The 14,367-nt window shown below is 35.2% G+C and overlaps 1 protein-coding gene across 24 annotated transcripts in view; it reads left to right on the top strand.

Annotated features, from left to right (window-relative positions):
* The window catches only part of LOC117242523 (phosphatidylinositol-binding clathrin assembly protein LAP), a 32,006-nt gene extending 18,238 nt beyond the window's left edge, over positions 1–13,768 (top strand). For 3 of the 24 annotated variants that reach the window (XM_033509263.1, XM_033509261.1, XM_033509260.1), the window contains 11 exons: positions 67–161; positions 1,734–1,902; positions 2,409–2,537; positions 2,626–2,755; positions 2,952–3,038; positions 4,175–4,891; positions 6,328–6,511; positions 6,581–6,689; positions 7,433–7,495; positions 8,213–8,473; positions 9,310–13,768. In XM_033509263.1, the coding sequence (XP_033365154.1) occupies positions 67–161; positions 1,734–1,902; positions 2,409–2,537; positions 2,626–2,755; positions 2,952–3,038; positions 4,175–4,891; positions 6,328–6,511; positions 6,581–6,689; positions 7,433–7,495; positions 8,213–8,464 (1,935 nt within the window). In that variant the 3' untranslated portion in view covers positions 8,465–8,473; positions 9,310–13,768. Of the gene's footprint in view, positions 1–66; positions 162–1,733; positions 1,903–2,408; positions 2,538–2,625; positions 2,756–2,951; positions 3,039–4,174; positions 4,892–6,327; positions 6,516–6,580; positions 6,690–7,432; positions 7,496–8,212; positions 8,474–9,309 lie in introns of those variants that run through there. The other 21 variants (XM_033509284.1, XM_033509267.1, XM_033509266.1 and 18 more) reach the window with 20 other exon arrangements.
* The last annotated feature ends 599 nt before the right edge of the window (positions 13,769–14,367 follow it).

Below are 14,367 nucleotides of genomic sequence, written 5' to 3'. Positions count from 1 at the left end.
AATAGCGTAAAGTTGAGTTCTATAAGAAAATATATTTGTGAAATTTTGAAAATGGACATTTCTTAGGCTCCTAGTAGCTTACTGGATGCGTTAGAGCAACATCTTGCCTCCTTGGAAGGAAAGAAGGGATCTGCAGCAAACACTCCAACACAGTCTGCAAGGTGTGTTAATTATAATTCGTACAAACATATAAAACCTATGTTAACGTTCAAAGTAGGATTAAATTCACTAATTCTAAGGAATATTTTGCGATTTGTCTGTTAACAAAATGTTATACAAGATACGCATATTGTATAAAAATGCTACGAATAAGGTATTTTCACTTGGAAAACAATATTTTCTATAGAATTATCATGGTTCAAGAAACACAATATCGCATATTTAGGCATCGAATCCTATCAGACTATTTCCTTTATTACTATTCTATTGCAAATTCAGCGCAAAGATGCAAATCCCATTTATCATCCAATCGTTAATCATATTACTCTCCTCGCAAAATGTTTTGTAAATTGTAGGGTAAAAGGTAATGTTGGCGTTTCTTTTCTATTGCTTGAGAACGTGCGCTTCTTTTTTCGTTCAGGAGATTCTTTACTTCTTTCCTTCGTTTCCTTCGTTCTTCATTGTCTTCTGTTTTGCGGGCTATAGTGTCAACTATGTTTGGTATCAGATCAGTTTGTTATTGCTTCTTATGATTTCTAGAGATTTTGTTCCAAGTCTTTTACGGAAATTTCACTTAGCTTATTGTTCAAGAGATTACATTTTATCACAGGCATTTTTTAAAATAGTTTATCGCCGATTATTGCACGATTATCTATGTTTCTGTTGATTCACGGTGTGATCACCATCTCGGTGATATATATAATTTTTAATCACTTGCGGCGAGAGCGCTTAATAATATTTTAAATCTCGTTTTCAATATAAAATTAAGATACGGTATTTTCCAGATAAATGATCGCATTTTTTATTAAGATTTCTATCCTGATTAACCGATCTTAAATAGATCAGTTTTTGGATCATTTATTCGGAGACTATTTATTATGTTTTCTGTGTAATAAGCTACCAAAGTTCGTACAGCAGTAACAACCTTTATAATCAACATTTATTTCCAATTAACACATTCTTTAAACAATAAAATAGCCAATTTTGAATATAAAATTAAAAGCTAGGTGATATTTTCTTGCACATATGTCGTCTGTATATAAGCGTGCGTACCGTAGCAGTAGCAAACGAGAAAGTGTGTGCGTGTGTGTCTTTTTTTTCTTTTCCCTTCCTTCTTTTTCGTTTCTATTGTAAGACATGTTAGGTAGTATTACTCAACTTAATTGCTTGTGTGAGTTCATTTGAAAACGTATGTAGTGAAAGATATATATGTATAAAAAGAACACATTAATATTTGTGGATAAAAGAAGGAAAGCTAGCGTTACGCATGTACAATAATTATATATTTATGGAGCATATCTGTATGTACGTTTGTGTGAAAGAGCACTGAGTAGCTGAATTTTTTACACATCGTTGTTATCTTTATACGTACTACACTGTTTCTTTTTTTTTCTTTGTCTTCTCCTTTGTTTTCAATGATCAACGTTCCTTTTCGCTCCTTTTTCGCTCCTTTTTCGCTCCTACGGCCACACTTATCTTCGCTGCTGAAAATGGCTTTTCTTCCTTTTTTCCTCCTGTGTGAATCCACACCACTCCATCGACACACATCCATCGCCCAATCATTACCCGAGCAGCAATAGAACGAATGTAAAGTCGGGAGTGTCCGCCCTGTCTTCCACCAGTACTGCGTTTGGAACAGCAGCCAGTAATAATCGCCTTGACCACGCCGGAAATGGACATATCGATGAAGCACTGCGGCAGCAAGCCCTCGCGGAAGAGGAGGCTGCTATGAATCAGTACAAGGTACTGAAAGATTTTTTATTTGAAGACCACATGTGAAACACGTGATAAGCCACATTTCCTGTCTTTTATAGAAGAGCAATTTTATAATTCAATACGTTGTCAACCAATTCCACGTCAAAACTACCTTTTCATTTGATAATCCTCTTGAACATTTCAAAGATATTGAAGATATTAATTATGCTGCTTAATATTAATTAAGTTAAGCTAAGATAACAATTATATTAATATTATTCGTTTCTTATAAAACATTAAGGATTTATTATCGATTTTCGAAAAGCTTATACTTTTGGATCTATCGTGTTATTCTCTTCTTCAGCTATTTCATATTAAAATACTTCTTTTTAACTACCAAGTGTCATAAAAGTCATAAAAACCAACAATTTTATATGGATTTACCATATTTTTCCATGTGGTCTTCATTTATTGTAGTTAGATTGTAAAATTAAGGGTCTCAGTTATTATAAAAAACTATTGGTTCCATAGCTGACCCGATTCCCTTATTCTAGGCGAAAGTGCAATCCCCATCGAGCGGACCTAGTACGAATCCATTCCTCAGTTCACCGACCAACAACGCTAATCAACCAATAGTAGATTTATTCAGTTCACCATCAACGACAACGACAGCTGAAAGTCAGGTAACTAGGAACTTTCCTCTTTTTAGAATACATAATGTCCTTTGCCTCCATGATAACTTCTTTATAAATTACATTTTCTTGTTTTCAGCCGCAAAAAGCGTCAGACGATTTGCTCCAATTAGCAGGGAATCCTTTCGCGGATATGTTCGGAGCGCCACAGCCTGCAACTGCATCGACCACACAAACGCAGAACAATATGTGGATGACTAACGGTAACGGTAAATATGAGTATTTTATTTTATGTAATTTAATTAATTATGTTATTATCGTATCTTATAATAGCACAAAAAACGATACTAAACCTTTTATTCTCTTTTATTTATTATCACTGTACATTTTTATTTGGCGATTATTGTACGATGATTATGTTCTTTATGTTATTTCATCGGTCTGTTTTTATTTTTTGATTTGTAGGTTTCGCCGCAGTGCCCGCAGCAAATAATAACTTTGTTACAGATAACAGTTTCTCTTCCGTATTTGGTAATCAAGACTCGAAATCTGGTGAGTACTTGATTCGACCTATCTCGCTGGTTTACGAGATAAAGATTTTTAATCTCTCACTTATCAAGTTAAATGCACTGTATCTTCTTTCTTTCACATTTACACTGTACATGTATATATTCATCTCTTTTTATGGTGAAGGATTTCTTGCTTCAGAGTTTGTATCATACCTTTGCATCTTACTAAATCGTTTAGATTCATTGACGATGCCTGGGCAAGTTAATCCTAAAAGAAAGTTGTAGCAATATGCCAAGAACAATTCGATTAAATTGAATCTTTAGATACAGTGAGTAGTTTTTATTTTGTGATCAATCTGAAAATGAATTTTTTAAAAACCTTTGGGGTTAACCTCTCAAGTATCATAGTATTGCTAATGTAATAAGAGGCATTGTTATTTAAAGAATATGAAAACTATGGAGGAGTACAATAAATCACATTCCTGCTTTTTACAGGAAAGCAGTTTTAACATTTAGTATACTTTCATGTTACCAAAATTGTCTTTTCATTTGGTTCTGGAGTTAAATATGTGTTTTTCATTCCTTTCAAAATTTTCGAAATACTCCTCATTGTAACATAAAAATATTGCAGATATGAAAATGTTGCTTCTCTTAATAATTACAATTTTTAACTCTCGACTTAACTTTGTCAACTTATTAGATACTTTTAAAGGATTAACATCTTTGAAACTAACAGATTGTTTTAATTTTCAATCATGCTATATTAATATTCTCTTGTTTGATCATAAAGTGGCATTAAAATCAAAAATTCATCAAAATTGTGCTTATCGTGTTTTTTACCTGTGATCTTCATATGCGAATAACGACCATGCTTCTTACTACAGATCCATAGACTACACGATGTAACAATAAAGTTTACCTTTTCATACAAAATTCAACAAGCTTTCATTGAGAAATATATCAGAGTATTCTATTAATCGGCCCGATTCAAGAACTTTATTGTCAGGCACGTGTAGTCACCTATAGTATCATCTTCAATGCAGCGTGCACGTGTTAGGACAAGGCACGACAAGTAATGTAGTCAGAAAGCATATCAGACCCTCGCGAGTAATATGCAATTAACCCCGCATTGAGAAAGTGAAAACGCTAATAATCGATGCACCTTGATTTCTGCGCAAGCTGGTGCTCCAGGAACGGCCGGATCCGTACCAAATCCTTTTATGTCCGACTTCCCTTCCCTTGGTTCCCAGTCAACGCAGTCAAACGCAGCCGCTTTCGGTCTCTTCGAGCAGAGTGCCGCAAACGTTGCCGCTAATGTGAGCGGTGGCGATGGCCAGCAACAAGGGCAGATCGGCGGAGACCTGTTCAGTGCTGGCGGCCAGGCAGATCTCTTTGGGGGCGACTCTGCAGTGCTCAGGACCGCGGAGGGTGTCGCTGGGGACGCCGCCGCGGAGGCGGCATCCTCTGTGACTCTGACCTCCGGTAAGTCCACTGCCACGCCGCCTCCCAGACCGCCGCCTCCCGCGACAGCGATGAACGGTACACCTAGACCAACCTCGCCTACAATGTCCGGAGCGGCAGCTGGGAAACTATCCGCTGGAACGTCGAGTACCACCGCCGCCGCTCCAAGTAAGAGCGCGTTCGACGATCTGAATGATAGCATTCGTATGGCACTGGGCGGGTCTCCGTCAAGACCGGCACCTATATCTCAACAACTACCAACCGCCGCGCAACAAGCACAGCAACCTCTGCAGCAGGGTTTTGGCATGTTCGATATGGCTGCAAATATGGCTGCCACCGGGCAACCGGTCATGCCTGGAGGGCCGATGGTCGGCTACGGTATCCCAACCCAAGTCCCAGCGGGGTACGGTTCTCCGGCTAAGCAGCCGACCTCAGGTGACGGGAATGTATAGATGACTATCATCAGTTTGCATGTCAGAGGAATCAGTGATGCTTTCCAGTGGCCCTCATGAGCCTATGTACTCTTGTGTACCTTGTGATTAACTCTTTCACGCCAGATGTTACATATAAGCAATGTTGTACTTTAAAATGAAGACTACAGAAAAGCATGATAAGGTGAAATTCTATTTTTATAATATTTGTACAATTTTTTGTGGAATCTATATTTCATTATCAAGAATTTTCTATCAATATTGAATTTTACTACTTTTATGTACACTACCATCCACCATAGTTGAACACCTGGCTTAAGTTGATCAAAAATTAATAATAATAATAAAATAATACTTTTGGAAGAATGATAGGTATAACGGGGTTGTGATAAGTGCATCTATTTTCATTAAAACTGGTTCTAATTTTAATACGGTACATCTTCCTTATAAAGACAAAAAAGAATATTTTCTTAACGATTGACCAAAAAGATCTTTGCTTCTATAGCTTCCAAACATTTGGTTGTGAAAGAATTAATGTTTGCGATATTTTAGTGTAAAGAAGGGGATCTAGTAATTTAGAGATAATATAAAGAAGTGAACCAATCTTGCATTCTTAATGTTTTAGATTTATATAATGATATAATAATTCTGGAATAATATAGAGAGGGAAACCAAATTTGTAATACCAGTTTCAAATATGTCACAAAAGTACAAGCTCAGGGATATACAGCATCAGTGATTTGTGTATCTGTTCTTGGTTCGTGAAGTAGATTTTCACTGAGTTGTTCATAAAAGTTGATTATTTGATGCGTTTGTAATGCTTGGATGTATACCTGCTGGTACTGGCATGATGTCTTTGGAAAATTTTTACAATTTATTTTTTTGGGGAATGTAGAGGTATATTGTAAGTACTACCTGAATTTACTATTTAATTACCAATGCGTAATATATCCAATAGATTGTGTATATATTTGAAATATTCCTTTTTCTTTACATTTCTCTCCTACTATTTTTAATTTTTTGCAGTTGGATATTAATAAGTCGATATTTCAAATTAAACTGCAAGGAATTAAATGACTATATATTGTAGATTTATTCCATATAATACAATGATAAATGAATGACCTTTAGTCAAGATAATGATACACGTATTCGCACTGTATACTCTGTTAAAGTAAAAAGCATGGCTTTTCCAGAGTTATGTACTTGCAAATGTTAGAAACTTCATATATAAAATTATAAGGGATATATTCTTTTATTTTATTATAATTTATCCCAGTTAATTGCAAGTAGTTCAATTTTACCATCTTGTTTATCGAAACTCATGCTTTTTTATGTTCAAAAGTTTGGTCCTTCTTTGTGTATCATTTAATGTGCAATAAGAACATGTAACCTTGGGTTATGCTTTATGGGGCTTTGGCTGATGTAGATGTTGCTTAGGTTTTGACAGTTTGGGCATGATGCTGATGCCTACCACTGTAGCTGGAGATAATAATATTTCAGCAGCAGGACAACAGCAGAATGCAACATCCACTGGCAAAGTCCTGACTGGAGATCTGGATAGCAGCCTTGCTAGTCTTGCTCAAAATCTGACAATCAACAAAAGTGCGCAGCAGCAAGTCAAGTAAGGTGTACAAAATTTTTTGAAAGCTTGGTCTTGAAGACAGGAAAGTAGTATTTTTGTTTCTTTTAGGGGTATGCAATGGAATTCCCCTAAAAACGCTGCTAAAACTGGTGGCTCAGCTGGTGGATGGACACCACAGCCTATGGCAGCTACGACTGGTGCTGGGTATCGCCCAATGGTGAGTTCAATGTGGTGACCAGTTCTTCAGTGCTATATCATTATCAGCACGCTGTTGTTGGGCGTGATATCTTTGTTGTCAGGGTATCACGACCCCTACTATTCTTATATTACATGTCAGATATCTTTATCTATTCTCGCCATTTGTTACTGAATCACTATCAGCATGCTGTTTTTTATCGTTATAGGATTATTATTTATTGTAAATAATTATCCTGTAACCATGTCTAATAAATTATCTTCGTCTTCGGACTTGCGACACGATCTTGTTTAATTCGTTTTATATTTCTAAGCATAAATGTAGTCGATAAGCGAGTTTAATGTCAGGAAAACACTTGCGAGTAATTTACAACGTTTATATGACCGTAGATTATCGTAGCACGCTTGCTTTATCGCTCACTACGCTTTCACATAATCAATGATTACGATAGATCCTTGTCCTTTTTAATACTCTGAAACACTTAGCTCGGTTATCGTGTTGCACGTTTGGATGCACTGTGCATTATTTTATATTCAAGTATCACTGTAACACTAAACACAATTATTGAAAGTTCACAACATAAACATCTTAAATATAAAGTACACTAGACTTTCTTTGAATTAAAATAAATTAGAATTGTAAAAATCCCCTTAGTACAGGGTAAAGAGGAAATGAATATTAGAATATAGAAAACATATTCGTCGATCCATACACTTAGGTATACAATGCATGCATGGCATATGGCATGCTACCTGCTGTTACAGGGACAAGGAATGACGCAACTCCCTTCAACTGCTATGGGCTTCCCTCCCCACACTGCACCATTGGTAAGTTCTAGTTTCCATGGAATCAAATATGGTAAAAAAAAAAGAAGTGAACTTATCGCTTGATCAAAGGTTTGACTTCACATTGCTGTACATAACAAGTATTGTTACTAATTTGTTCCCTGAAAAAAAGTTATGCCATTAGATGATTATTGAATGTTTAAATATGACAAAGTTTTTCTTTAGTAACTGATTGTAGAGGAATAGTTCATAGAATTTTGTAACCATTGTTCTTATAAATGTATATTATATCCTTAATATTTCCCTGCTTTGCATTTATTTATATGTGTGATGCACCTGAGTGTTTGATTTAAACTACTTTCTCTAGTAGAGTCGTAGGTTTTTCATAAGTATGTTGTTTGATTATTGCATATGAAATACCCTATTGTATAATAAACTCAATGCTACCTTCATAAATATCTATTGTACACTAGACTCAGATTTGTAAAAATGTAAATACACTACTTTTGCTGTTCCATATATCCACACATGTGTAAAGTGACACAAAACCTACAATGCAAACTAAAACAACCCAAATACAAAATACTAAAACACAATGAGCTCTATATATATTGATCTGATTGAATATAAATGGTCAAATGTTGAAAGCATTGTTAACAAAGGGAAAACAATTACTGGAGATAGTTGGACTTGGAGTAGTAAGAATTCCAGAAGTACAGATACAGTGTATCTGACCAGTCGGCTTTCTGGTGTCCCTAGGGAATGCAAGGTGTGCCAATGGGCATGCAGGGTATGCAGGGCATGAGGCCAATGATGAGCACAATGCCTGGTGGTCCTGGTGGCATGATGGTCGCAGGAGGAACTGCATCAATGATGATGCCCAGCACAAATCCCATGATGAGTGCTAATCTTCAGCAGCAACCGCAGCCACAGCAGCAGCAACAACAATCCCAGGCTGTTCAACAGCCGCAAAATAATCAAGTCCAACTTGATCCATTTGGTGCCCTGTGAAGAGATTAGGTATCTATTTGCTATGCCCTTGTCATGAAGAGAAATGTCAGTGACAAAACTGTGAATTGTGATTGGAATTAAATAGACATTCTGGAAATTAAAAGGTCTCCTGATTTTTTACGGTGATACATAACAAATTTTATCCACTAATTCACCTAATTGAATTCTTGGATTTTAATCAATTAGTTTGTAAATAAAATAGAAAAATAAGCCAAATGTATAGACTTGGTGATTTTATTCTAGAGAGTTTTTGTTAAGAAGGAACAAAGCTATGCATATCAGAGCATATTGTAATGAATTGTATCTGTATATGTTTGTGATTAATATATAATATAGCATGATTATGCGAATCTGTCCAAAGGCAGCTTTGTTTGTAAATGATTAACAGCTGTTGAACAGATTTCATCTTACACAAGATACTTGTATAACGATGCACAGTTCCATCTGAAATACATACATAATTCCTATCAGGCTCATTTACTAATGGCACCAGTTTCTAGTTAACATTGTCTATCTGCACTCAGTCAACGATTCAATAACTTTACTCATAAAATGTAAAAATAAAGACAGCACATCAAAGGATTGCAATTTGATTATTAAACAGATACAGCATTTAGTAGCTTTTGGATAAGTGAAATGGTAATCAGTTAAGAAGCTATGAGGTAGCTTTTAATAGATACAAAAAGATATTGTATTATATAATATCATTTTTTATCAAACTTTATAATATTTATAAAAGACTAACTTAAGAAAACATGATCACATATCCAAGAATTACCATGTTTAATATTAGTAATGAGTTTGAATGTAACCTTCATATGACTAAAAATGATTTTTTCTTGCAGGAATTCTGATTGGAATCGAGCAAACGAAGCACCAACTTTGTAAATACCGTGTAATATGCCTAGGAAATGTGTCCTGCTTGCTCTTGTTATTCTATGTCATCCGTAACGAACCGGCCCGTCCTCACGAAGAAAAAAGGAGAAGAAAAACAATATTGAAGTTTGTCGTTGGATCGTTCTCCGGGAAACGCGACGGCGCCGACGGATTCTCATTAATATACATATTATATATATATATATTTCTACTGCTGATTGAGTATAATCGTATATACGGATTTGCTCAGTTTACGGCGGTTGCCTTACAGAGATACGCGTAGTCTCAGTGTATACATACATATATATACATAGTCTTGCGGGACGACTAAAAGAAACAAAAGATAAAAAAACGAAAAAAAAAAAAAAAATAGAGAGCTTAGAGACAGAGTTATGAAAAATGAAACATGAAAAATGAAAAAAAAAAAAAAAGATTGTACGAGCCGTATTACGTTTAGAATTCCATGAGGTACGTGGGTGCAACTATTCCGTATGAGTTGACTGTGATAGTATTGCATCGACATTGTAGTGTTCTCCAGTGATCGAAGGGAGAGCTGGAAGAAAATGAGGGAGAGCCTGAGAGAGCGTGTACATGTATATTTGAGAGCAAGAATGAATGGAAGATTGAACGAAGAGATGGAGTTATTAATGAAAGTGTTTCGGTACAGGAGGTAGGAGGTCCAAAGTAGTTCCATACAAGCTTTATATATACTGGAACGTGTATCGAGTTTAACTGAGAATCATCTTTCCGTATAATATAGCAACTATATTGAAGTTGGTTTTAAGTCATGTTGATTCTAAACGTACATACACATCGTGGAAAATTATACATAGTTGGCTGATGCATGATGTATCCATAGTAAAGATGTAAAGTACGTACGTATTTTGCGTATACATGTGCACACGCGCGCGCAATTGTGCAGGTGCATACGTACCCGACTATATTTCACAATTCGTGCGAGAAGATATAACGTTAAAAATATAAATATTATCTGAAAAAGAAAAATTATACATATATATATAAATGTATGTGTATGTATATGGCGTAATCTTAATAATGGCGCACCCGTGTCGCTCTGTTTCATTTTTTCGTACTATCTTTACCGGTATATATTTTGATTTCGACTCAGGGCGCTGAAGCAGTTACGACGTATCCTTTATTAAAGTATTAAATATTAAACGATATACATATATATATATATAGCGAACGAGAGTGAGATTGTGCGAGTGAAAGAGATATAAAATGGAATGTTAGGTGGTCTCACTAATGTTCTTTATCCGTATACCGTTCCGAACTGTCTTAATTAGGTAATTAAAACGAACTATATATACAAGTTAAGATTATGATACTCATGCGATAAATTATAATGAATGTAACACGCGGATCTACGATTCAGTATGGTACTATTAATATATAGTCAATAATTCCTGTTCTAAGGTCTAATTCGGGATTCATTTCATCCCCTTGGCGCGTGCAGCTACCTCCATGAACAATGTTTGCTATATTACCGAATACATTATATAGTAATATAAATATCTTCGTTCCTGTCTGGAATTCGCAACACTCGAAGAGGCTGCACGAGATCCTAAGCGGAGAGAAAAAAGCCCTGTAAATTGTACCAACTTCTTTTACTTTATTCCCCGTGATGTTGCATCTGTAAACATTCTTTCTGGCTGATTCGAATGGCGTTGATTAGAGGAACACTGGTGTATAGGAACGGAAAGAGAACCTAGAGAAGCTGGAAGTGAGACTTGAATGCTACGCGGTCACTGGAACCTACCTATTTGATACTCATTCAATGACCACTACGGTTTGTGAATTAACAGCGATTTTCGCTTTATTTGGAGAAATTTCGAACGATGTAAAGCAAGCGTTGTAAGATTCTACGAATTTTTACAAAAATTCGGTAAAACCATTTGACGAAATTAAAAAATATTCTTTGATCAATGAATTTATAAAACTACATTAGCAAATCGAGTAAAGCATAGCTGTTTTCAGCACAAGAGGAGTTTCTTGATCAAGATCCCAATATTATGACTGCAGAAGAGAAGGTTGTAAGAAAGGAAGAGCGAATCAATGAGAATGTGAGAAAGTTTAGTTCAAAGCGTTGGACTTTGAGAAGTCAGGAGTGCACAGATGTTTCTTTCACATTGGACCACATGCATAAACCACATTCAAGATCCAAGAGGTAGAAATTATACTTGTTAAAGTTTAGTACGACAAATGATTTCTCAAGTAATGAATCTCTTTGTTGAAGCGAGGTTAATTTTCTAAACGTGATTATTCAAGGAATTTGTGCACTCCTGATGCGAAGTTTGTGTCCGCGACTTATTTAACTTAGGTGTTCTTGTATAATATGGTTCTCGCAGTTGGCGGAAGTAATGGCCATAGGAGACTAGATCATAAAGTACATGTTCAATTAACGACTACAGATCATGCAAGAAGAAAACTGGTCACCATTAAGTTTAAAAGGGTGGTCTCTGTGTTGACATTCTGCGTAACCTTGGAAACTTTTCTTTCGTACAGTAGAACCTCGTTAATCCGAATTCCCTGTATAGAAGAAAACTTATTTCGAATTAGTAGGAATGAGGTTTGAATTAATGAGGTTTATTTTCGGAGGAGGAACTGAACCAAAGAAGTTCTTGAATAAAATACATTGATAGGTAGAAACGTTTTTTCGATTATATTTTCCTTAACTCTATTTGCAAAAGAAAGAGAGAAAGGAAAATATTTCTACGAAGAAACTTTTGAATCGAACGTGAAAGAAAATCTAATTCGAAATAGTTAAAGTGGAACATCCAATGGAGTTAGGGTTAACGAGGTCTCACTTCGCACAAAAGATGTTGAAACCATGATAATGCAGAACCTCGTTATTTCGGAATCGTCCAGAGTTGTCCAGATTAGTGAGATTGTACTATATTATCAACGAAAAGCGGAGGAGAAAGGAAATTGTAATTCTCTTTAGGCTTGAGAACAATGGAATAAATGTAAATTGATCTTTTTATACTACATGCTTTAGCTTTCTTTTCTTTCGTTCTGAAAAGGTTTGGTTGTACGATCGTGTAATGCGTTTAGAACAATGTTTTACATTGCAGTACACAAAAAACAAACGTTTGTGTAAACTTACTGGTGATCGAGTGTAACAGGACAATATTACATATACATATATAACACATATTTTATCGAGGATTATAGGGCAGTAGCGATCCATGTAACTCTCCCCTATAAGCTAGCGAAAGGCAAGGCGATATTCGGAGAGGGACAAAACGAGAAACGAACACTATATCAATATTTTTCATCGATCAGCCATTAACACGTTCAGTGTTATGAAACCCAAGAATGATCTCCTAACTTCCCTGTTCTTACTGCGTTCCAGCGTCGTGGAATGAATGTTGAACAACACATCATTAATGATCACTAATTGACTGACAAGGGTCCAGTAGTATTGTGATTTGCAACTGGTAGAGTGGAGTCTGAGTGATACGTAGCTCAAAATGATACTCAAATGCTATGTAACTTAAGTATTGAGTGAAATTATAGTGTCCCCCTTTTTTTGTACCAATAATTACTTAATATTTCAATTATTTTGAGCAACGTAGTGGTAGTCAGCAGAAGCTGTGTACTCTATCTTCAGTCTTTAGCTAACGTTAGGTTAAATAGTCGCGGAATCTCTAGTAGACAGTAAGTTGAACTTATTGTCATTTAACTCTATTTCTCATTAATTTTCAAGTGTACAGCCTATTCCTGAATAGAGGTAAATATTTATATCCATGATTATTGTAAATACAATTAGATACTTAGTTAGATGAATTGTACATATCATTAATTTCTTCTGCGAGAGTCCATTCTATCCGATTGTAAGTTGATGTTAATACAATGTTTAACTTATTTACCAGTAAATGTACGGGAATATAAGATTAGTCGAGGGCACTGAACGTGTTAAAGAGCGTTCTTGAGGGAAATCCTGTGTAAAGTCGCTAGCCTTTAGCGGAAATATTTTGTTTAACGAGAAAGTAAAATGAGAGAGAATGAGAGAGAGAGAGAGAGAACTAAAAGATTGGACGAGCTCGGCCGAATCGATATATCGGTAGCAAACTAGAGAGTCTATAGAAACACGGAGAGAACCCGATATTTTTTCTGATATCATCTAATGGGAAAAAGGAAACCATAGTATGCCATATTATACATCTCGTTTTTCCGTTCTATCTTCTGTTAGGACGTCTCTCTTTAACGTAAGTAGTTATAATTCATGCGCGTGAAATTCAAAACGGAAGAAGTACACCGACTATAAAATATATTAGTTGAGATGCTATTATTTACGGTTAATTTGTATTAATTGTCATTGATATCATTATGCGCTACGAATATGTTGTAAACGATTATTATGTAACACATGAATGGCGTTTAATAGAGTATTTATTGAAATTACTAGATGTGTCCATTCCTCTTCGTGAAAAGAGAGATAAACTAACATTTACATTATCTTAGTACGCTTTATCTTTTCTTTTCTATAACTAAATATTTACTAACAATAATATATGGAAGGCGTTTAATAGAAAATTTGTTAAAATTAGCGGATGTGAGACCACTCTTCTTCATTGTGAGGAAGAAAGAAAAATTAACGTTCGCTTCGTTCATTTGTTGAGTGACTAGATTACTTAAAAAATTCTTTTTACAGTTGTTCTAGAAATTTCTGTACTCTTTAGTTCTAGAGTTATTTTAAAAATTACTCTACTCTGTAATTACTCTAATCTTCTTCGATTTACCTTGCTATTTAATTGGTGGAAAAATGTCAAATTATTTTTAGCTAATCAACAAAAAAAAAAAAAACAGCTTATGGTACAAAAGTACTTTGAAGTACTGTTAAGGAGATTAATTTAAAAAAGGAAGAAATGGAATGCTATTTCATTATGATGATTCATACAGAAAAATACTATGCATCAAGCAGACAATGATGAAAACTAGGTTTGTAATCGAAACAGTCACAGACGTAATATTCCTCTTTTGTAACTATCTTTATTGCAGAT

This window comes from Bombus vosnesenskii, unplaced genomic scaffold (genome assembly GCF_011952255.1).
Source record: "Bombus vosnesenskii isolate JDL3184/JDL3185 unplaced genomic scaffold, Bvos_JDL3184-5_v1.1 scf7180000016274, whole genome shotgun sequence".
Lineage (NCBI taxonomy): Eukaryota > Metazoa > Arthropoda > Insecta > Hymenoptera > Apidae > Bombus > Bombus vosnesenskii.
Note: the sequence above shows the minus strand (reverse complement) of the source record. Positions and strands in the feature narration are given on the sequence as shown.